General features: G+C 49.2%; 1 protein-coding gene across 4 annotated transcripts; it reads right to left on the bottom strand.

Annotated features, from left to right (window-relative positions):
• Positions 1-18,263: 18,263 nt before the first annotated feature.
• On the bottom strand, positions 18,264-22,559 carry PCDH8 (protocadherin 8). 4 transcript variants are annotated; one of them, XM_079303210.1, is made up of 3 exons: positions 20,088-22,559; positions 19,751-19,961; positions 18,264-19,284 (listed from the first exon to the last, which is right to left on the bottom strand). In XM_079303210.1, the coding sequence occupies exons 1-3, from the start codon at positions 22,497-22,499 to the stop codon at positions 18,911-18,913; spliced, it is 2,997 nt and encodes a 998-aa protein (XP_079159336.1). In that variant the 5' UTR covers positions 22,500-22,559; the 3' UTR covers positions 18,264-18,910. The 4 variants fall into 4 exon arrangements, with proteins under 4 accessions (XP_079159336.1, XP_079159337.1, XP_079159338.1 ...); XM_079303211.1 differs by having other exon boundaries at positions 19,751-19,958; XM_079303212.1 differs by having other exon boundaries at positions 20,229-22,559.
• Positions 22,560-23,789: the final 1,230 nt, after the last annotated feature.

The following is a 23,789-nucleotide window of genomic DNA, read 5'->3' as shown; positions in this document are numbered from 1 at the left end:
CTCATCTGGCAGGTTGTTCAGTTGTTACACACTACTGACATGTCCCCCCCCCCCATCTTAGAATTTCTGGGATCTTAATAGTGGAAGCCAGCTGGTGACCTTGTCACACTATGGCTCATCCCACAAAATGAAAGTCTGGCCCTCACTGTTGATTCCTACACCTGAGTCTCCTCTGTGCCCCACTCCATAACAGCGAAAATCTTTGTTTTTCCATGTCTGAATCCCCTTAACTGACTTAACCAGTAGTTGAAAACCCATCATCAAGCACTGCAAAAGCAGAGAAAGCTCAGGCTCTCCTGACCACCTTGTGTTTGCTTGCTTGGGGACTGAATCCCAGAGACTTACGATTCCCATTTTCCTTCCCTTCAACCTAAATTCATCCTTTCCGTCGATTACTGTCGTTAACGATCAGACTTTCAACCAAAATTTAACGGGCATAGTTGCTGCTGAAAATAAACACAATCACAGCTCATTAAATCAAAACCAAAGCCCAGTGTGCAACTTCCTAAACTAGGACATATTCCAACCCGCTCTTGAATGACATACTGTGGTAGTTCAGGCTAATAATAAGATTATGATCCTCTTCATTAGCAAGTATTTTGTTACACCAAAAATCTCGTGAATGGATATGTCTGTCTTGGCAAAATGTGAGAATCCCAGCCTTTGATCTCAAACCTTCATTTAGCATCACTGCTTTAAAAAGACAGATTTATTTTAAGGCCCTGTGCTTGTCTCCCATGGGAAAATGTGCCAGGGAAGGAGTGCTTGCCCAGGAAGAGCTGCTGCTGTTCACTGGGGTTCAGCTTGTTTGAGCTGTTTCCCTGAGACTAAGGAGAGGAAGCTGCTGTCCCTCCCATCCTGGCAGGAATCTGAGTGCCCAGTGGCTCCTTTCTAGGGAGGTGACTGGAAGGACAGAGGGAGGCTGAGCTGTTTTGCCTTACAAAAGTGTGGCTGAGGCTGCCCTGACAAGGACTGTTAGCAAAGACACCACCAGTGCAAGAATGAATAGGTGGAATTCTGTGCTGGATATTCATGGAGGGGCCTTCACTCCAGTGCTGTGTGGTGAAATGCAATGTCCCCCCGGAGCAAAAAGAAGGGGTTGGAAGGCTCACCCCCACCCTACTGATGGGTCAGCAGTGGCTCTGGCAGGTTTGAGATTTGAGAAATTCCAAGCAGTGGTGCCAGCTGTAAACTGACCCCCAGGGATTGGTGCCTGGCTGCTGGTCCTTGGCAGGCTGCAGTCTGAGATGGGTCCTGCTCGCCTGGAGAGTGTGGGTGGGAGAACCAGTCCTTTAGGAGGGAGCTGTTCTGCCTACACCCTGGGAGAGAAGCTATGCAGCATTTCTCCTCATGTCAAGGTGCAAATTCCCCAAGTAATCCTCCAAACATATTTTTCTCATGCAGGAAACAATCCCATATTATTTTTCTCCCAATTCAGAGCATCACTGCCTCTTATTCTTTTGTTCCACAGACAGATGAAGAGCAGCATGAAATTTCAAGCAGTGGAAAAAAAATGCTCCTGTTACAGGGTTCACAGCTTACCACCCCTAGTTAACCCCTATGCTCACACTTTGCCTTTTGTGTGGGCACAGAGCTGTTTTCCTTGGAGGGTGCAGGGAGTGCATCTTTTGCTGTTTGATTGATTAGGTGACAACAGAGAAAACAGGAGTTTTTAGACAGATGCAAATCTGTGCAAACAGCTCCACATTCAGCAGCTCCAGACTCTCTGCAGAGTGCAAAGATGATTGCAGCAGCCACTGTTTGCAGGGCTTAGGACAAAAAAAAACGTGACTTGCCTTTCACTGGCTGAACCCTTCATTTGCAATAAAGATGACGGTGATAGCAGTGTCTGAGCTCAGTCTCCTCTCTAAATAACATGTGTGTGCTCAGCTGGATTAAGCCAACTTCTGAGACTGGAAATCATAATAACAGTCTTTTACAGGACAGCCTTTCTGGTCGTCTAATACTATTATCCTCTGGGCTGAAAAGCATTCCAGAGCACTTGGAGTGCTACGATGAATGTGAGGCTGTTTAGCTGATAGTACTGGCTTGTCTCAGGGAAGCACATTTTCTCATTATTTTCAAGTTTAAAGAAAAAGTTTAGAAGAAGAAATAGAAATATTAAAAATGAGAAGGATTTGGTCATGCTGTGTGCCTTTCTGAAAGTCTCTTGTGATGCCTTATGCATTTCATCTTCATTTTCTAAGTGGTCCAAATAGTTGTTTGAACTCCATTATGGCCTGAATTAAAATTTGTGAGGGTTACTGAGACTGGGCACCTGATTCACTGCTCTTTCCATGGCTTTACTCTGCCATAATGTGGTGCCAATTCAGGTTCCTCATACTTGATGTCTCTTCAATAATAACCAAAGTCTTTGGGGGAAAGAAATTCTACAGAAAAAGAAAATGCTGACTTTGGTATTGTGGTGGGCTGACCCTGGCTGGGTGCCAGGTGCCTGCCAAGGTCCATCACTTGGCTGGACAGGGGAGAGAAAATATAACAAAAGGCTCACGGGTCAAGATAAGGACAGGCTGAGATTAGTTTCATTTAGTACCAATCCAATCAAAGTAATGGGACAGGTAATGGGGTCTGTGGTCAGTTCATCACATGTTGTCTGCTGCTTCTTCCTCCTCAGGGAAAGGTCTCCTCAGACTCTGTCCCTGCTCCAGTGTGAGGTCCCTCCCTTAGGAGATAAATCCTCCATGAGCTTCTCCAGCATAAGAACTTCCCATGGCTGCAGTTCTGCACAAACTGCTCCAGCCTGGGTCCCTTTATGGGGTGCAGTTCTTTGGGAACAGGCTGGATCCTCTAAAGGATCACAAGTCCTGCCAATAAACCTGCTCCAGGTGGGCTTCTTTCTCCGTGGGGCCACAGGTGCTGCCAGGAGCTGCTCCAGCATGGGTTTCTGACATTGTCACAGCGTGCTTTTGGCATCCATCTGCTCCTGGAGCACCCCTGCCCACTCCTTGATTGATCTTGGTGTCTGCAAGGCTGTCTCTCTCACATATCCTCACTTCTGTCTCCATTTGCTGTTTTGCCAGCTTTTCCTCCTCTTTCTTAACTCTGTTACCCCAGAGGTGCTGCTGCTGTCCCTGATGGGCTCAGACAAGGCTAGCAGCACATCTTGGAGCTGGCTGGCTTTGGCTCTGTTGGACACTGGGGAAGCTTCTGGCAGCCTCTCACAGAAGCCACCCCCACAGCTCTTCTGCTCCTAAAACCAGTTATTTAACTTGTGACAGCCTAAGAATTTTATCAACTCTAAATATTGTTGCTGGCAATGAGGCCAAAGGATGAAAACCCACTTATGTTTGTGATTACCACGGCTCTCATCTCTGTGGTGTCCCTGGAAACTCTGCTGCTCCAGGGATGCTCTCTTTTCCTCCTCTCCTCCCCCACTGACACAGTCCTCCCTTCTTGACCAGCAACTCATGAAATTTCAAACCCATTGCTTTTCCTGGTAGGCTGTGAAATTCTCCCTGGAAAGCCCTGCAAGGTCTATGCTTTAATGCTACTCTCTGGAGAAGATGAGCATCCCTGTTTGTCCTGTTTGGGACACATCCCCAGTGAGACATCCCAGTGCAGCTGAGCTGGCCCCAGGATGGCCTTAAGCGTGTTTGGTGCAGGATGCTGCTCATCCCAATCCTCTCTCTTCTTTCCTGTGGTTGGGTGAGGACATATGGCCTGTCACACTTTGCTCTTCCTCACCCCAGGACACTAAAGGCTGATTTGTTTTTCCTCAAGGCTGGCTTCCATCTATCCATATGTCTTCATCTTATTCTTCTTCATTTAGCTAGTGGCTGTGCCTTCTGTTTTCCTTGAATTAAAAAAAAGAAAATAAAATAGCTAGCTGTCATTCCTACCTTTAACAATGTGGTCTCTTTTGTAGCTCTTCTGTGCAAATTGCTCACAGGCTACTGTCTTTCTTAACTTCCAACCCCAGCTTCGTGCTTTGGAGGTAGTTATTATCTTAAACAACTTGGTAGCATCAATTTGTTTCTTTCCCAGAGGGTCCTTTACACTTTGATGAGAAATCTGCTAAGTTTCCTTTTGCTTTGTGACTAAGGCTGAGCCTAGTTGTTTAATTTTTTTTTTCTTTCCCTCACCCAAAAGCAGCCATGAATCAACTATATTTCTCTTTTTCAATCTATGGACTGCTCTCCTAATAATTTCATGACCTGGCTTTAGAGAATATTTCCAATGAGATTGTCCCACAGGCGTCTCCTGCACCAGAATGTTTTTTACAAATCCAGTCTCTTGAACTGTGTATTTTACTCAGCCTTCTGACAACATTTTACACTTTTTTTTTTTGCTTTCATCACCTCTGTGAGACTTTTGAGGGGGTTCATTCCAGCAGATTTAATCCTTATCCACCTACTTTCTGTTCTATTATTTTGCCTCTCCATCAGTTTGAGGCTTTTTTAGCCAATCTACAATAATTCTTCCCCCTTTACTTGAATTTTTTTCCAAAATGCCCTCCCTCACATCAGATTTCATAAACTCAGCCTAGGAGAGTGAAAGAACCATGAGAAATGTTAGTGCTGTGGGGCTTTTTGTCTTCACAACTCTTTTGCTGAGCCTCATGGCCCTCAGGAATGACCATGAGATTACAACATGTCCATCAAGGTGTACCAGGACCTCTGTTCCCCACTGAAGGCTGTGAGAGCTGCATTGCCTCTAAGGACCTTTGTGCTTAGGCTGGAACATGGACAAGAAAAGGGTGAATTCCTGCTGAAAGTCCAGCATACAGTGCTATGATACACTTTCCTTATGAAATGAAGCACTAGCAACAACAACAGTTTTGAAATGGCTATGGGCCAAATCTCCTATCTCAAAGATGTTATTTGGTAAGCCTGGAGCAGCAGGGATGTCATCTATGTCCAGTGTGAACTGCTGAGGGGAACCAATGCTTGAGAAATAGCATGAAAAAAGCTGTGGACCTTTCACTTTGAGCAGTTTGGAAGAGTGAGGGATGGAGGGTGGAATGGCAGCCTGCGACCCTAGAGGCCAGGTGAGTTTGGAGAAGGAACTGTGAGCTGCTCTGGGGCTCACAGCTGCAGCTGCTTCCAGGATGCCCAACACATTCTCAGGGCTTGCCTCACAGCACCACATGCAGCCATTTCCATGGTGTTACCAAATTCCAAAAGGGGAACTGCCAAATAATTTAAACTCCACTTGTTATAGGCCATCTGCTCTGGGCCGTGCATGGCATGGGGGAGAGCTGAGGGTGGCATGGGAAAGCTGTCTGATTGGAGAAGGGGTGGCAGTGCCCTTTGTCCAGCAGTTTGTCCTCCATGTGGGATCCTTGTGAGCGCAAGGGCAATGCCCAGCACACTTGGCTGGGGGACACTGGTGAAGGCTGGGGCTGGGCATAGACTTTCCCTCTTCACCAGCCAGGCAGTCTCATGGCTGACAGACCTTGTGGCTACTGCCTCAAGCAGTTCACCTGTCCTTGCACAGTGTGTCAGGGACAGCAAGGACTTATCATCAGGGCAGTTTTGGGTCTGGTTTGGTGAATAAGAACAACTAGCTTACAGAGAGCCAGATAAATACATTCTGTAGCATCATACTAGGTGGACAGAGCTGCCTTGCAGCTGCCCTGCCTTCCTGTCTTCTTTCTCCTGCAAATGTCTCTCCACCATCCATGGCCTTGGTGGCCCAGAGGAGATGCTCAAAGCAGCTGATTTCCTGGCCTCTGCCCATGGAAAGCCAAACCTGTGGTCCTTACCACACATGACTCCCCTTTCTTGCGCCAGAGTACCTTGTGGCCACAAGGGACACCCGCCTTCCATCCGGGATCGGCAAGTGCCTTCGTGGGAGAAACGCCCTCTGTGCAAACTTGGCCTGATGAAAAGAGCTTTGTTGCCTCAGCTAGTTGGTGCTGAAGAAAGCTGGCCTCCAGCTGTGGCAACACAGTTTTAAAGGTGGAAGTGACTGGCACAGCATTTGCTCAGTGGTCGATGCAGCTGGGTGGTCCCTTGTGTGATGAATTAGTTAATGTGTGAAGAGCTCTGAGGAGGGTGTAATGCACTGAGCGTTTCTAGTGCCTTCTGAGGACAATGCATTTTAAAGATCAACTTGGGTTTGCCTGCAATGTGATTTGTTTAATTATTTAAAAGCCATTAGCATATTTTCCTCAAGGGATGGAAACTCCTCAGGAAAGGGATCCTTACAGCAGAACAGAGATTGCCATTGTAGGGGGAAGGTCTGCGCTCACACCCAGCCACCAGAATCGATCCCACCTTGCTGTGCAAATACCCACCTTCCCAGCTCTTGCTCAGTTTTGCTAAGCCTGCTGTGACAAATGGCATGTGCAAAGCTGACTCCACTCTTCTGAAATCCCAAGGCATGGTGCCTCTCCATCATTGCTCCCCACCTTTAAATGCCAGCTTGGAAGCTCTGGCTCCTCTATGCCATCTAGAAGTCTACCTGAAACCTCCCAGTTCAGAGGGAAAAAGCTCTCAATTGCTCTCAACTTTGAGAGAAATCACCGTGTGAGTAGATGTGTGTGGTACTGGACAGGGTGAGGTGGTGAGGCAAAGCTTCTCTTCAGCATCACCGTCATACCTGGAAGGAGTTATACAACAAACAAGCTGAGCAAGCACCTCCTATTGCCTCCTTCTGTTGCACTGAGTGACAGGCACTGACAGAGGTGCCACGCTGCCTGCGGAACAGTTTGGAAACATTTTGGACATGGTATGAGAGAGCACTAAGGCTTTCCTGTCCTCAGCATGGCTCATGCCAACTTCTCCATGAGGGGCCCCTGTGGATAAGGGATGTCACCTGTCTGACAGCTCAGAGATTTAGAGACCAAGGGGGACCTTGCTTCCCTCAGCTGGGACCACACATGGCACCCAGTTTTCCCAGCTCTGCTCGGTGTGGCAGGTGCCGATGTGCCTGGATACTGGAGCTGGCACCACGTTGCCTTGTGTGTGCTGGAGACTGCAGCACTGCTTTCTTTCACTGCAGCACAAATTGCAGGGAGATCTCTTAGATTTGTTTGACGTTGTAATGGGGGACCCCAGAGACTGAGCACTGTTTACACTGGCAAGGCCTGATGACCTCGTGGCATTTGAGCTGGGTCACCGTAGATTCAAATTGCTGATGATTTTTACTTTGTATTTACCCACGAAATCTGGACTCAATGCTCAACTGGGGCACGGTGGATGGTTTCCACGAGGTCCATCCTTCAGCCAGTTTTACAGCTGAGTTGGCTGAGGTGCAAAGAGGTCAAGATCCCCGAGTGAAACACACCAAACAGGAGGCTCATTAAGGGCTGAACTCTAGACCCATGTTCCCAGTCCTCTGCTCTAATCACCGTGTGAGACATGGGAGAGCCTCATGGGGCTGATGCTGATGAAAGAAGAGTCAACAGCTTTATTTTGCAGCTTTATTAGCAAAACGATGTAGAGCCAACGTGCCTGACTCTATTATTGAACCAGTAATCTCCGTGTGCTTACATCCAGAGCTTCCCAGCCATTTAACTAGGAGTCTGAACAATAAAATATGTTTGGGTAAAGCAGAGGCAAAGCAGGAGGTAAGCTGTCTAATTGGAGAAGTTGCAGCAGGATTCTCACCCCAGGGGTCTGTCCCTTGGGATTAATGGTTTGCTGATATCTGGGCTGCGTGGCACTGCTGCCTTGCCCTGGGTCTCACCAGGGCTGATGGCAGGGAGCCAAAAAACAAAAAAATAACTCCCCAAACTCTTTAAACAGGGCAGATGAAGATTTTTGTGCTGTCAATGTGGATGCTGTTGGGAGAAATAAGCTGGAAGTTTCTACCCTGAGATGTACAGTTGTGGCTTCTCTTGGCTTGCAAAGCCACCTAAGGATAGAGTGGGAAGAGAGAAATACAGTCTTTTCTCCTGACACCAGGCTGTCTCTGTTGGGACACCACACTGTCTTGTCCCATCCAGTTTTAAAGCCCTGAGAGTTCTATTTCTGGTGCTCTACTGAGGAATCTGGACAGGCTGGATCAATGGGCCAAGACCACTTGTATGAAGTACAGCAAAGCCAAATGCCAGGTCCTGCCTTGGATCACAGCAACCCCTGGCAGTGCTGCAGGCTGGAGACAGAGTGACTGGAAACCTGGCTGGTGGAAAAGGACCTGGGGGTGCTTGTCAGCAGCAGATGAACATGGGCCAGCTGTGCCCAGGGGGCCAAAAATGTCAGTGGCATCCTGGCCTGGATCAGAAATAGTGTGGCCAGCAGGTCCAGGGCAGTGATTGCCCCCAGCAGTCAGCACTGGTGAGACCACACCTCAAATACTCTGTCCAGTTCTGGGCCCTCAGTACAAGAAAGACATTCAGGGGCTGGAGCAAGTCCAGAGAAGGGCAATGGAACTGGGGGGAATCTGGAGCACAAGGTTTATGAGGAGGGTCTGAGGGAGCTGGTGTTGTTTAGCCTGGGGAAGAGGAGGCTCGGGGAAGACCTTACCACTTTCTACAACTCCCTGAAAGGAGGTTGCAGCGAGGTGGGGGATGATCTCCTTTCCAAAGAGACAAGAAAAAGGACAAGGGGAAATGGCTTCAAGCTGTTCCAGGAGAGATTTATATTGGATATTAGAAAAAATGTCTTCACAGAAAGGGCTGTCAAACACTGAAAAAGCTGCCCAGGGAAGTGGGCAGCCTGGAGGTATTTAAAGACATGTATATGTGGCACTTAGGGACATGCCTTAGTGGTGCACTTGGCAGTTCTGGGTTGAGGGTTGGACTTGATGATCTTAAAGGTCTTTCCAACCTAAATGATGCTATGATTCTATGATTCAGCTAGTCAGAATGATGCCTTCATGGCAAATGCATGGGTGCTTGTTGCCCACGGCATCCTCTCCTGGTTTGGCAAAGTAGTCCCAAATCCATGTCTATCCAGGCATGCATCTGTTTGTGGCATGCCAGGGTCTTGGGCTTCTGTCTGTAGCCCTTCTCAGATGCAGGCAGTACTGAGCCCTCTACAAGGACAGATTCCTTTTCCCTAGACAGGATGCCTGAACTAGTCAAGAGAAGAATGTAGCAGCTAGAAGTTGGAGGAATCACCATTCAGAGACACCCATTTCTTTTACTCCTGTGAATGGGACACTGCTGGTTACTGGCTCAGATGCAGACCTTTGGGGGCCACCAAACAGGTGATATGTGTCCCACTACTAGCCAGTTTTCCCCTGCCTCTCCCTCTGTGAGTCTTTCCAGATGAAACCAAGTCACCGCCCCAGCTCCTGTCCTCCTGCTTCTTTTTCCCCTGTGATCCCCATTGGAACCATCTACTGATGCTGATGAAAAACTGAGCATGGATAAATAAAAAAGAATAAATAAAAAAGAATAAATAAAAAAGAATAAATAAAAAAGAGTATCCAAATGTGCTACTGCTCAGGGACTGAATCAGACACATAAGCTAAGGATACCTTGGGAGGGCCATCACCCCAGGTCAGCTACTCCACACCACAATGCAGGTCTCACACAGGCTGAGGACTCACTGTAAATCCAGCTAAAGTACTCAGCTTGTTTTGAAATCCACCTACATCCTTGCTTTTTACAACCTCGGGAAGAAAATGGCAAATTAATCCTTTTTTTAAAAGGATGAGTCGGTTCCTTGTCATTCTCTGCGTGGCTCAGGAGATGATAGTTTCTGCTGCATAAATACAGATTGTTTCTTTTCACAACTTCCCTTTCATCAGACTGATAGGAAAGCCTGGAGGTTGTTAAAAAATGTGAAAGAAACTTGCTTCCCAATTAAGGTCAACCTCTTTTATCAGAGTCTTTGCATATAAACCTCACTTTCATAAGGATTTCTGTAAACTCCATCCCCAGCTCTGACAAACTGGGAGATGCCCAAATCTCTGAAGGAGCCGGAGAAGAGGCTGCCTTCTTTCCCGGCTCGAAGAGCAAAGCAGGGATCTGATCTGTCATGATGACTGAGAACATGTCACAACAATCTGTTTGCGTTCTTCAGGAAAGAAAAACATCTTTCTCTCCCCAAGCTGTAAGCTAATTTGGAGATTTTGCAAGCTGACATGCAACCTGATTAAAATGACCTCAGGCCAACAATTTTTCTTAGGCAGCTCCACAATTAAAGTCTAGACCTATCTGTAGCTGAGGGATTTTTTTTTTTCCCTTCAAATCCCTTTTAGGGATGAGAGTTCTGTGTTTTTATTTTTAAATCTACATATTTGGAATTTTTCTTTTACACTTTGCTTCTACTGTAGCAGAATGTGCTAAGGGGATCTATATTTTTTCACATTTTGAGCAGATGAAACTTGTACACAGAAGCCCCAGTTTCTTGCCTGCTGGAAAAATATACTGAATTTTGGAGGAAATAATACATGAATAAACTCGAGGACTCTAAGAAATACCCAAGGCACTTTGTGGCCTACATAAATCTGCCCTCTGAGGTAAAAATTTTGTGCCCTCAATTTTACAAAGTCAGTGGATATTTTTGTAATGACCATCGTACTTCTACTCAAATCACTTTTTTGTTTTCACAGTTAATTAAGCAGTGGGATCAGCTTATTAATCTGCCGAATTTTTGTGAGCTCAGAGATTTGTCAGGCAGCAAGCAACAGAAAATAAATAGGAGCCTTCTGGCTGGACATTTTTCAGAAAATGAGTATTCCCTAACTAAACTCAATTCAGTGGTCTGGGGAGATTTGGTGATTTGTGCATGAGTGTTTTAATGCCCATTTCTTGAAAAAAATCACTGGTCATTTGTCATTGGTCATTCATTGGAAGTAAATTCAGGAGGTATTTTTCTTCCCCTTTGCTGATTTGGCTCAGCCTGGATCATCATCTGGTTTCTAGCTTGTCAGCTGGCTAAAGTGATTGACAACTTGTGTTTTGCTAATGCTCTTCACAGAGTAATGAGATCCCCTAAAGGGTTTTACTTCTGAATTCAAATTATACACTTTTGAATTACCAAGTAAACTAGACTGACTTGAACTTTTTAGCATCACTGAAATACCCTGTATAGCCATGGATATTTGTCACTGGTTCCAGGCCCCGGAGCTGGGATGGGAGCTTTCCTGGGTGCGAGGGTGGGATGTGACAGGGAACGCCGGTGGCTTTACCCTGGGGACCCACAGGTGGCTTTACCCTGGGGACCCACAGTGGGTCATTGCGTGCCTGTCCCCAGCCCAGGCAGCTCCCTGCCTTGTGTTTCCCTGGCTGCTGGGGGGCTTGAACACATGGGCTTTTCTCACCTGATTGCACCACCCTGCCTTGGCTTTAGCTCTTACAAGACTGCTTTTCTCGGATTACTTCAAGAGGAATTTGCCTCCTGGCCCATTTCTTTTTGCAGACACTGCTCCAGCTCAGAGGTGGAAACTTCCCCTGGGGAGGTGAAGGAGATGTCTCCTGGGAGCACAAACCCTAGGAAAGTCAGATGGATGCTGTCTCAGTGCTCGCAGCCAGGCTGAGCAACCCTCCCTGCTCCTTGCCATGCCGCAGGAGAGTGCCTGTTCTGTTCTGCCCTGCCATGGTCTGCTTTCCCTACTTCTCACAGAGCCTCATGCCCCAGTCCCAGTCCCGAGTGGGAGTTGACAGAGCCCAGACAGTTGGCATCTGTTTCGGGAATAATAATAGTGCTTTTGGTGAATTTACACCGAGGGAGAGAGACACATCCCTGGCTCAGCTTGCTCCCAGGACCCTGGCCATGCAGCAGCTGGGTCAGAAGCTTTTTAGAAATCATAGAATCATAAAATGGTTGGGGTCAGAAGTGACTTTAAAGACCATCTTGTTCCAACTACCCTGCCTTGACAAGGAATACCTTCCTCCAGACCAGGCTGCTCAGAGCTCCATCCACCCTGGATCTATGACTTCTAAGGGGAACCTGTTCCAGTGCCTCACCAACCCTCATTTCTTCCCAAGTATAATCTGTACACAGCCTCTTTCAGCTTACAGCCATTCCACACTACCCGTCCTTGTCAGGAGTCCCTGCCCAGCTCTCCTGCAGCCCTTTGGAGGGGCTGTGAGGGCTATAAGAAGGTGCCACAAGGTCGCCCGGAGCTGTCTGTTGCCCAGGCTGGGCAGGCTCAGCGTGCCCTCTGCAGCCCGGTCCCGCCGCTCCGCGTGTGACGCCGGCGAGCCCCGGGCTGGGAACCATAGGGAAATACGGAGCTCCGTCCCCAGGGCGCTCCTCGGCCGTGCGGACACCGCGATCTCGGCACACCCCGCGGCCTCCGGGCTTCCCGGCGGGGAGCCGGGCGAGCCCCGCTGTGCCGCCGCCCCGCGCTGCCCGCACCGCCCCCTGGCGGCACCCGCCGGCAGCGCCCCGCCTCAGGGGCCGCCATCCCGCCGGGGCGCGGCGGAGCGGGGCTCCGGGCAGCGCCAATCCCGCGGGACGGCCCTGCTGGAGGGCCCGGGGAATGGATGAGGAGCATGGGCACGCTTGGCTGGGCTCCCCCGCGGGCTGCGGGGCGGCTCCGTGCGGGGCTGGCACCCGCTGCTGCGCCCGGGCAGGTTCCTCCTATCGCATCCCGCATCATCCCTTCCAGCCCCGCTCCCTTCGCGCCTCACGCTTCCGATTGTCTTGGATTAAACATTACCAGAGGAAATAATACTAATAGCCTTTCACAGCGAAGAAATCGACTTCTAAGGCATTTGTTATGGAAAGGATTATAATAAATTAAATGCTTAAACTAGCACTGTGCAAGCATTTTTGTCTTGGATCAAAATGTTTGCACTGGCTGTTTAAACATTTAATTTATTATAATGAGAAATATCATTGTAAAAATAAGCATGTTAATTAAACCTGAGTTTTGCAAATGTGAGTCATCCCATGTGGACACAGTATAATGAATATAGACAGGTAGAGTCTGCATGCCCTTTTTTTTCTCATTAAGAAAATTAACATTTACATCTTTAAACCCTGCAGCTATTAGTTATTTTTAATGAAATGTGTTGCCATTTCAAAGTTAAGCTCTTATATGATGCAACCAGATACTGCTAGGTCAGGGAAGAACTTTGCAAATTAAGTTGCAGAGAAGTTGTTTGGCACACATAATTGATTAAAGTTGTTACATGGATAATCAATTAACGCAGTTAAATAAATAAAGATAAATAACTGCTAAGAAAACCCAGGTCATGCCAGGGTGGTAAAACAAAGCAGTACCCCGGCCATCCTGGGGCCCAAAGGAGCCATGAATTTGGAAGCAACAGACTGAACCTCTTTGTTATCATCTGACAGGGACCGAGGGACCGTGGGGACTTTTACAAAGGCATTTGAGCAGTGATGGCTTGCTGCTGGTGTGGGTGAGAGAGGATGGAGGCAAGACTCTCTTTCTCTTTGAAGTGAAGTGACTGGAAGAAATTTTTTCTACCTTCTCATACCATTGGTCTCTGGTGCATCCATCTGGTCTTGTCCTGGATTCATTGCATGTGTCAGGTTGTATGTTGATATGTAAACAAAATGCACTTGGATTTACTCCCAGCTCTCTCACAGATACCTGGCATAGCCTTGAACATGATCCTTTACCTCCTGGAGGTTCATAAAATCTTCTCAGCTCTGGCCTTGCAAAGGGTAGAGGTAGTGTTACTCTGTTTTAATTAACATCCTGCCAAGCTTTGTATTCACAAGTATCTTGAGTCTCTTGCTATTGTAGATTACTCCAACAGTCAAAGGTCACAGCAGACTGCCAGCCCTGGATGGATCCTGTTTCTGAAGTGATCTATCTGCTCAGGGAGAGAGGAAGGGGGAAAATCTTTGGCACAGAATAGAAATTGAACTCTGGCGAGGGAGGAGACCTAGGTGAATTCTTTTCTAGGAGCAGCAGAGAGCTGGGGATGGAATGCTTCACTTAGAGCTCACACTCACTTGTGTAGTGTTGTCCCACAGGCTGAGATTCAGGCAGGAAATCTGTAGGCAAAAGCAATGTTAAGATTTTGGTTTGCAGAGGTGCCTCTTTATGCTATTTTCTAGCTAGTTGTCCACTGAACCTGCTCTTAGTGTCTGCTGGAGGACTTTTGGAAAGTCAAGGTTCCTGAATTTCTTCCAAGTCCAGTGGATATGTTTTGCATAGAAAAAGAGAATGAATTAAGCTGAGGATCCTCTGTACATAATGAAATTTCTTATTTAACTGGGGATCATCCTCTCAAACCTTTGTGTGTTTGCAGCCTCTAGACAGCTTAATCCCCCATCATGTGGGTTCCTCTCTCCTATTTTCCCAAACTCCCTGCTTTTTTGTCTTCTCACTCTGAGTGGGAGAAGAGTTTTCCAGGTGAAGGGAGGAAGTTGTTGCCCTTTCTTATTCTTTTCTTGTCTCTCTGTCCCTCAGAGCTCTCTATCATCATGGCCTCTGCAAAACTCCCCTCTTCTTGCAGGAGCAAATTTAAGTTATCCTGAAGCTATGTTGCTTTACCCACAAAGGAGTATTTCTACACAGAGCATGAGCTGTGGAAAAAATGGAGAACTTGTCTGCAGGGACCTTTGGGCTGGTTGCTCTTCATGGTGAGAAGTAACACTTCTCTTCAGTTACTTGTCTGCATTCTTCAACCTAAATTTGGGCTTAGAAGACAGTTGAAGAGTCAATGGACATTACCACTAGTGATACTAAGCCTTCATTATCCACAAGGCAATGTTTTCTCCTTGACCAACCTTGAAATCGATTAGAAACCTACAGAGGTTTTACATTACATATAGGCTGATCTACTTTGTTGGCTGCTGCTCAAAACCACAGTCCTATTTTCTTTCCAGGCCCTGGGGCCCTCTTCTCTCCCTTCCCCCTTCCTAACATTTGCTTGACATCCAGATGAGCTAAATGTGGAGCAATCTACCTGATTTTGTTACTTTGGTACCTCTGTCCATGAGCAGATGACTTTCCTGGGTGGTGCTGCCAAAGGAATCAGGGGATAATGAAGCTGGAGCTGGAAAGGATGGACCATCCCCTTAGGTGACAGTGCACTCACCTGAATTTCTATATCCACAGGGTCTGTACCTGTGTTTAGGGCAGGTGCTTGGTATGGTGTCTTATACAATGGTGAGGTAGTCAACACAGTTATGGGAGACTAGAGAGCACTTGTGAAAAGAGAATACAGGTGCCTACTGCATTAGGAGGAGTTCTGCAGCTATGGCATGCACTGCAGGGACCAGAATCAGGCACCTCAGTGGCATTTGACTCCATCATATCTCAATACATAAAGCATCCTTGAAGGCATTCACATGGCACAGGACACAAAAGCAGGTGAGTGGGAATTTGACTAATTTTTTGGCTGAAGCACCTGAGAAGGCATTCCTGGGATCTTGTCTCCTTGGTGTGGGTGGTGGGTAGACTTTGGTCAGCAGCCAGAACCTGTCCCCATTTCTCACTCACTCCCTGTCCTCAGCAGGTAGAAAATCAGATGAAGAAATCCTCATGGGTCAAGATAGATACAGAGAGATCACTTACCAGTTACTGTCATGGATGAAACAGACTTGACTTTGGGAAAATTAATTTAAATTATTGAGAGTTAAAACAGATTTGGAGGTCTGTCCAAGGTCCATAGAGTGTCAGATGCAAGCCCACAGTCCCAGAATATCATTGGGGCACACAGGGGACATACTGCACTTATGCCTTAATGGCTGTGAAGGTGTACCTGGAAAAGAGTCTGTGGGAATAATCCACATCCATGTTTCATGTCCTAAAAGTGCTTGTTTCTCCCCAGTGACTGCGGAGGGTGAGGAAGGTGCTTGGCTCCATTGTAGGTGACTACCAGAGATTTCAGCAGGAGCAGGCTTAAGCACAGTGTCAGTGCTTTTGTGATGTCCTTCTGCTGTAGCCCGTTTGGGCCATGGAATCAATGCTGGCTCAGTAAAGAAATACTGTCTCTGTGTCTTGGCACCCATCCTCACCTCTTCCCTCTGAGCCAGGGAAAGGCAGAGAGGAGAAGGAAGCTCTTTGTTAGCAAGAGGTTCTGTGGTCATACAGTCACATAGTGCGACATAGGGCTGATGTCACGTCACACTTGGCATAATGGAATTTAACTGATAGAACTGCTGCATTAATTTCTGAAGTATGTTAGAAAAAAATCTCAGTTATGATAATAAAAAACTAAAAGAAAAAAATAGGACATACACAGTGAGATAGCATCAATAGAGCAAATGTTTGATCCAAGGGACTTAGCCCAGGAGCTAAGCCTTAGGCTCTCCTCTGCACTCAGCTGCACTTTGGGTGGTGTGTGCTCTTATCCAATGGAGTTTGGAGACTTCCCTCACCTAATTTTAGGCATCTAAAACTTACAGGAGTCTGTACTGCTGCCCCTTGCCCTTACAAGAAGAGGGGAGATCAGGAGCTTCAGTGATGCACCTGAACAGTCCCCATTGCCTGGCCAGGCCAAGATGAGACGTTCTCAGAAGCCTGTATCTTTCCACTAACCAGAGAGTCCCTGTGAAATGATGGGCTCAGATTTAAATAATAAGTAGTATTTAACACTAAAATTCCACATTTTACAGTATGTGGGATGCCAGAACAAATAGATCCCATACCCCAATGAGACTGTAGTTGCTTGCTGGTGTAAGCTGTTTTGGGAACAGGAACAGGTGACTTTATTTTCCTACTTTTTGAAGGCTGCCTTGCATTGGGGTGGCCCAAACTCCTGCCCAGGCAGTGAGGAGTATCAGTCCATTCACAGAAAAGCACAAGCTCTGTTGCAGGAAACAGCATGAATTTGATGCCAAATCAAATGTGACTACCTCCTGTTGGCCCTTGCAGGGGAGCCTAGGAACCTGTGTGAAGGTGCCGGGATATGTAACCCAGGCTTTTGAACTAGATGAAGAACCAGCTTATTAGACAACCCTGGTTTTTTGGGTTTTTTTTGACAGAAAGTCTTTCCCTCCCTGAGTTCAGTTATGACTAATTACTTCCCATGCAGGCATTGCTGCTCTGCATCACTGGTGATTAGCTGGAAGGAAGGCTACCAGCTTTCCTTCTCAGCACCCATCCTCCAGCTACTACTTCAGCTCTAAATTTAGCCAAAATGACCCTCTAAGTTCATTAGATGCATCATGATTTTTACTACCAGACTTTAGGGGATTCACCAGAAATGCTCACCTATTTTCCTGACCGTAGGAGATGTATCACTAACATAGCTTCCCAATTAAGTCTTGCATCAGCCTGATTTAAATTCCCTCCTAGTACAATCTCTGAAACTCTTTGCCTACCACAAATCTTCACACCGCGGCTTTTATGAAGTCTCAGTTAAAACTCTGACCTCATGTGCATAAAAACTTGGTTGGATTCTGCCACTCTTGCTATATGGGGTTGAGAAAGCTGGAAGTTGGGGGAGAAAGGGGATTTTTGTTGGTTAAGGGACACACAGGTGAGATAATATTTTCTACTTCTATTTTGAGACAAAAAGCCACATAGAGCCTCGTTTATATCTAAGGTTTTCTATTTCCTTGGTGAGTCATATTCTATATATATGTACCATACTAATTAGATAAATAGTTAAAGAATTCATGATAAAACCCCTACATACAGATTTTTTGATTCTTGATTTGTACAAAATGTGAAATTATGTAGTCCACATAAGGAGCAGTTCTCTCTTCTGGAAAACTTCAATCAAATATTAAGACTTCAGTCAAAGTATTACTTCTGGTATAAGCATTTTTTTTGAACACAAGAAGAAACATTCATGCTTCAGATTATTTCATTAAATGCTATTCTATACCTGATTTCAGCAGAAGGATTTGAGATCTGCTTTTAGCTTGAAACCCATAGGAAGGAATTTCAAAGTTCTGTATTACTTTTTTTTCCAGGCCAGTCATTTCAGGGAGGCATAGAAAATGTCAATATAATCAACATTTAAATTCCTGTTTTATGCACCTTTCCCTTGAAGTATAAATATATGTACACAAACACAAGCTACTGTCCTGCAGTAAAGCTGCTTTAACAAGAGGTAAACATTTGAGCACACACCCATAGAGCCTGACTCAATGTCTGAGCCAGAACAGAAAGCAAAGCACTCTGGTGGCTGCTGATGCAGAGACATGGGCACAGCACGAACATTTGCTCTGATGAGCCGAGCTTCACTTGCTTCACTGAAATTACACCACTCCCTGCCTGTGAAGGATTGAGCTGGAAAAGCTCAGACCAGGCAGTGACAAGCAAAGGCTGGCTCTGTCACCCAAGCCTCCTTCTCACCCAGCATTAAAAGCTTTAGAGCTAAACCTCCAGAGGTATTGCCAGAGACCAACGATGGGCAAGACTAAAAGTAGCACCTTCCCACTGCATTTCCCAGCACAAAATACTTTTGCTGACCTGTGAAGACCTCTATGCTCCGAAGCATGAAATCCATGAACAGAACCCTCTGAACATCACAAAAACTTTATTAGTGTTTATCAGTGATACAGATTACAGGAACCAAAGGCAATTAAATAACACTTAAGTTGACCACAGACTCAAGAAATACAAGTCACATTTGGCAAGGCAAACTTCTCAGTACACTGGGTTGCTTAGGTTATTATTACACCGTGAAAGAGGAATTTCCCTTACAAGATTCTACATATTCAGGATATTATTATTGTTATTACTGTGTCTTTCAGACAGCTCCTTTGGCAAGAATTCCCATTTTTAAGTTTTATTATATAAAAATATAACAAATTTTCATTATGTACAAACATTACATTACACAATGTACAGGTTAAAAACACTACAAAAAATGGCAGGCCATGGGTAAACCAAAACCAAAAGAAAAAACCCCAATGTAGAAAACATGAAAAGAAATTTAAATACTGCACATTTCATAAAAATTACATTAACTACAAACAATTTTTTTTGTTTGCAAATATCAAACAGTACTGATCTGATTGGAAATCTTTCCCAAACGACTTCATTTTTAAGGCACATCTTGCATATTTACACATACGACACCGGATCTGGTCAATAACTTAAAGGCTCTTGGGAGTGACCTAGTTGTGTGCGCAGGGAGGGGTGCACTTGAGGGGAGCACGCTGGGCTATGCCTTCTCAGCGGTCTCAGTCTGGGGGCCCAGGTATCTAGTTGAGGGGGCTGGGAAGAGGGGCACCCCGATCTCCTGAAGGTCGGGGAGCCGTGCGGGGCGCGGCGGGGAGAGGAGCGTGATCGTCCGGTCAAAGTCCCTGTGCAGCACCTTCTCATAGACACTCTGAAGCCCGACTGTTTTGGGCAGCTGGGCTTGATAAAAGTTGTCCCTGCGAAGGGGATCCCTGGGCAAGGACGTGCTCTTGCAGAAGGTGGAGAGAGGTGCTGAAGGATGTGGAGAGGGATGAGGGTTGGCTCGGCCACAGGAGGGGCTCCAGCAGCGGTCGGAGTGCCCCAGGATCTTGCATTCAGCTGTGCATGCCCACAGACCTAGAGAGAGATAGGGGAGGAGAAACCTGTCGTTACTGCGGGAATAAATCCACACTGTTCACAATCCTCAGAGTTACCAGTCACAGGATGATTCACTGCACTGACGGGAGGAGTGGGGAGGCGATGCTTTACAGCATAACAAAAACCCCTGCTTGGTTAGGTAACGTTGTTTTGTTAGGGACACTCCTCACATTCTAACTTTAAGGGAACCTTTTTTTGGGAAGAAAAGACAATCCTACAGCACTTCCAGGATATGCTAATTAGTGCTGGGCTCTCAGCACAGAGAGGAACCAACATCTAACAGCCTGCTACAAGATGATAGGCAGTTTGGGGCATGCAGTGTCCGGCTTCCCCTTCCAGCTGCCCCGCTGATCACTGTGCCCCATGGACAGATCCCTCCGTTCACCTCCCCACCCACCCATCTTTCTGTCTGAGGTCCAGTGGGGCGCAGGGGCAGAGCCCTTACCGTTCTGCATGTGTGTGATGAGATCTTTCTTCAGGGCATCTCCACTGATATCTGAGTCACTGTCATTAAAATCACTGTCACCTTTGCCGCTGTCTTTGCCACTGAACTTCTCTGCCTCCCGGCCAGAGATGGTGTTGAAGGAGTGCCCTTTCCAAATGGCCACGGGGGGAGCAGGCTCCTTGTTGTAGCTTGGAGCGGCAGCAAAACCCTGCTGGTGGGGAGGAAAATCAAAGGAGACATGAGAGAGGGGAGTGGTGAAAGGTAAATCAACATTAACTACACCTCTGCAATTCACATCCTCCAAGACATGCCCCACTTCCCTGTGGTGGAACCTTACCTCCCCACTCTGTCCCCTCAGCCTCTTCTGACCCTCGTAGAGGCAAGTGCTGTCGCTGCCGCTCTCAGTGGTGGAGATCTCTTCAGCAGCTGGAGAGGGGTCGGGGCTGGTGAAAGGGGTTTTGCTGGGAAAGGTTCGTACCTCAAACATGTTCCCCCTCTGGCTGCCCTCCTCCTGATGGCCCTTCTCCAGGTGGGAGATGTCTATTTGGTCCTTCAAGGCAGTGTTGTTTTTGATGTTGTTCCCCTTCTTGCGCCTGTTGCAGGTGGTGGCGATGGTGATTATAGCCACCAGGAGGAGGGTGCAGCTGCCTGCCAGGACAATGATCACGATCAGAGGGATGTCCCACTGCAAAGCCTTTCCTTCCCAGGAGCTGGGCTTGGCTATGTCTTGGATACTGGACGGAGCAGTGGCAGTCACTAGGAAGTTGACTGTGGCAGTTGTGGCCAGGGGAGGTCTGCCATTGTCTGTCACAGTGAGGATGACCTTGAATAGCTGACCCAGCTCTTCAGAGAGGTCACCCCTCAGCACGATGTCCCCAGTACTTGGGTTGATGCTGAAAAGGTCCTGCTGGGACTCTTCCAGGAAGGCAAAGGTAAGCTCGGCATTGGCCCCATCATCTGCATCTCGAGCTTTGATTTGGGCCACCAGGGAATCACGGGAGGTCTTGCTGGACACACCGATTTCCACAGTCCCGTTGGTGAGCACCGGGTGGATGATGACGGGAGGGTTGTCGTTCTGGTCCACCATTCTCACTTTGACAACGGTGCTGCTGGAAAGCTGCGGGGAGCCACCATCAGTGGCCTGGATCCTCAGGTCCAGCTGCTTGAGGATCTCATAGTTGAATGTCCTGAGGGCATAGATGGCCCCGGTGGCGGGGTCCACCGAGACGTAGGTGGAGATGGGAGCCCCCATGACCTGCGTCTCCAGGAGCCGGTAGGTCACCTTACCATTGTGGCCAAGGTCAGGGTCACGAGCCACCACTGTGGTGATATAGGCGCCCGGGGGGTTGTTCTCTGGCACAGCCACCTCGTAGAGGGGCTTGGCGAAGAGCGGCGCGTTGTCGTTCTCATCGCTCACGCGCACTGTGTACTGGCGCACGGTCTTGAAGGGCGGCGAGCCCAGGTCCTCGGCCACCACGGTGAGGTTGTACTCGGGGATGCGCTCGCGGTCCAGCGCCGCCGTGGTGACGATCATGTAGCTGTCCTCGTAGGCTCGCTGCAGGGCGAAGTGGTCGTGGCCGCGGAGGCTGCAGCGCACCTGCCCGTTGGCGCCCGAGTCGCGGTCCGTGGCGCTGACGAGGGCCACGAAGCTCTCGGTGGCCGCCGCCTCGCTGACGTAGGCCACGCCAGCGGCGCTGGCGGCGCCTCGCAGGGCGCTGATGCTGATGCGCGGGGCGTTGTCGTTGACGTCGGTGAGGCGCACGACGACGGTGCAGGTGGCAGCGCGGGGGCTGGCACCGCGGTCCTGGGCGCGCACGTCCAGCTCGTAGGTGCGGGTGCGCTCGTAGTCCACGGCGGCCTCCAGCGTGAGGCGGCCCGAGCGCGGGTCCAGGCGGAAGAGCCGCCGCGCCTCAGGGGGCACCTGGCTGCTGAAGGCATAGACCACCTCGCCATTGGGGCCCTCATCAGGGTCAGCAGCATCCAGATCGAGCAGCAGGGAGCCGGGCGGTGCGTCCTCGGGCAGCTCCACCGTGACCGAGCTCTGGGCAAAGGTGGGGCTGTTGTCGTTGGCGTCGAGGACACGGACGTGCACGGTGGCTGTGCCCGAGCGTGCTGGACTGCCACCATCCTTGGCCACCAGCTCCAGGGTGTAGGAGGGCTGGCGTTCACGGTCCAGTTCCTGGAGCAGCACCAGGTCGGCACAGCGCGCCCCATCTGCCCGTGTCTGTGCCTCCACACCGAAGTGGCTGTTGAGGGAGACCTGGAAGCTCTGGATGGAGTTGGAGCCCACGTCCTCATCCACAGCCACCTCCAGCGGGAGGCGAGTGCCGGGTGCAGCACTCTCCGACACCTCCAGCGCCATCTGGGCATGGGGGAAGCGCGGTGCATTGTCATTGATGTCACGCACCTCCAGCTCCACGTGCACCAGGCGGTAGCGCTCCCGCCAGCAGCTCACCACGTCGAAGGCCAGGACACACTGCGGGGCTTGGCCGCACAGCCGCTCCCGGTCCAACCCCGCCTCACCGATGCTCAGCTGCCCGTCCTCCTCCCGCACCCGCACCAGCGAACTGTTGCTGAACTGCCGCATCAGGCGAAAGCTCATTTCCCCCGGCGCCTTCACCGGCATCTCGTCGGCCAGAGTACCGATCACCGTGCCCGGCGCGCCCTCCTCGTCGGTGCGGTACCTCACCGTCTTGCAGCGGGACAGGGCGAGCAGGCAGGCGGCGGCCAGCAGGCGCAGTGGGCTCATGGCAGCGGCGCGGGGCTCAGCCCGACGGCGCGGTGCTGTGCTATGCTGTGCTGTGCTATGTCGTGCTGTCTTGGGCTGCGCGGACCGAGCAGACCGGGATGGCTCGGCCGCCGTGTGCGCCCCCCGCGCCGCCGCGCCGCCTTTCATAGACGGCGCTATGCAAATGAGCGGCGGCGGAGCCAATGGCAGGCGGCGCGGCGGGCGCGGGCGGCCCCCGGCGCTCCGGCCGGGCCGGAGCGGGGTCGCGGGGCGCTCGCCTTTGTTTTCTTTAACTCTGCAGGGTCTGCGGGCTTTCTTCTCTTTCTCTTTTTTTTTTTTTTTCCCCTCTCCCACCGCACCGTCGCTATTTCTTTCCCCCCATTCGTTTATTCCTTTTCCCCCCTCCTTTCCTCCCCCTCCCTTCTCTTCCCTCTCTCTCCGGAGGCGCGGCAGCGGAGCTGGCGCGGGGAACGCGGAGCGCGATGCGCTTTGGGGTTTGTTAATCCTGCCAGCAAGTCGGGACAGGTGCCGTGTCGCGGGATGCCGCGGCGTGCCGTGCCGAAGCATGTCGCGCCGTGTCGTGGCATGTCGCGCCGTGTCGTGGCATGTCGCGCCGTGTCGCGGCGTGCCGCGGGCGCGGGCGGGGGCGCGGGGCGGGCGCGCATTAGCGGGTGCGGGGGGCGGCGGGGCGGCATTCAGCTGCGCCCGCAGTGGTGTGTCACTCGCGTGAGAGCCTGTGATCAGCGCCGTAAGTCGCCTTTCAGGAGGTGTCCCCTCATGCTTTAGTATGCATGTCACCGCCCGGGTTTCTTAAGCCTGGGGCACTAGCAGGCGAGGAGGAAAAAAAAGAAAAAAAAGTTCCAAATAGGATTTAGCATAAGCTTGAGGAGATTTGGAAAGGTTTCAAAGATCAGGCTGTATCAAAGGCTTATGAAGCCCTCGTTAGCTGTAGAAATATAATAGCATGGCAGGCTATCCCATTCGAGGAACCAATGTCTGTATTATTTCACTATGACAGGCTAAAGGGAGAGAAAGTTGAACAGTTTCCACAGAGGAGTTGGACTAAGTTGAATATAATGAGCAAACGCCACATGTATCCATTATGTCCCTCTATTCATTCCCAATCACTGCCATAACTCTTGACTAACACGATGATGAGCGCTGAATTACACAACAATGCCCTGCTCATATATTAAAATACAATTAAGACCTATCCCCTCCTGGTGCCCCTTTACGCCTATTCACAGGATTTTCTTTTTGTCCTAATAGGGCCTCTCTGGGAAGCAACACCAGTCTCGTTCCAGAAGAACA

The sequence above is a fragment of the Erithacus rubecula genome, assembly GCF_903797595.1.
Source record: "Erithacus rubecula genome assembly, chromosome: 1".
Lineage (NCBI taxonomy): Eukaryota > Metazoa > Chordata > Aves > Passeriformes > Muscicapidae > Erithacus > Erithacus rubecula.
Note: the sequence above shows the minus strand (reverse complement) of the source record. Positions and strands in the feature narration are given on the sequence as shown.

Bases quoted from the DNA above. Each gene is read 5' to 3' on its own strand.
- PCDH8 (XM_079303210.1), bottom strand. From the start codon at position 22,499: ATGAGCCCACTGCGCCTGCTGGCCGCCGCCTGCCTGCTCGCCCTGTCC. The intron at 19,962-20,087 runs GTAAGGTTCCAC...CCTCCCCACCAG, and splicing joins TGAGGGGACAGAGTGGGGAG to CAGGGTTTTGCTGCCGCTCC. The intron at 19,285-19,750 runs GTAAGGGCTCTG...ATCTCTCTCTAG, and splicing joins CATCACACACATGCAGAACG to GTCTGTGGGCATGCACAGCT.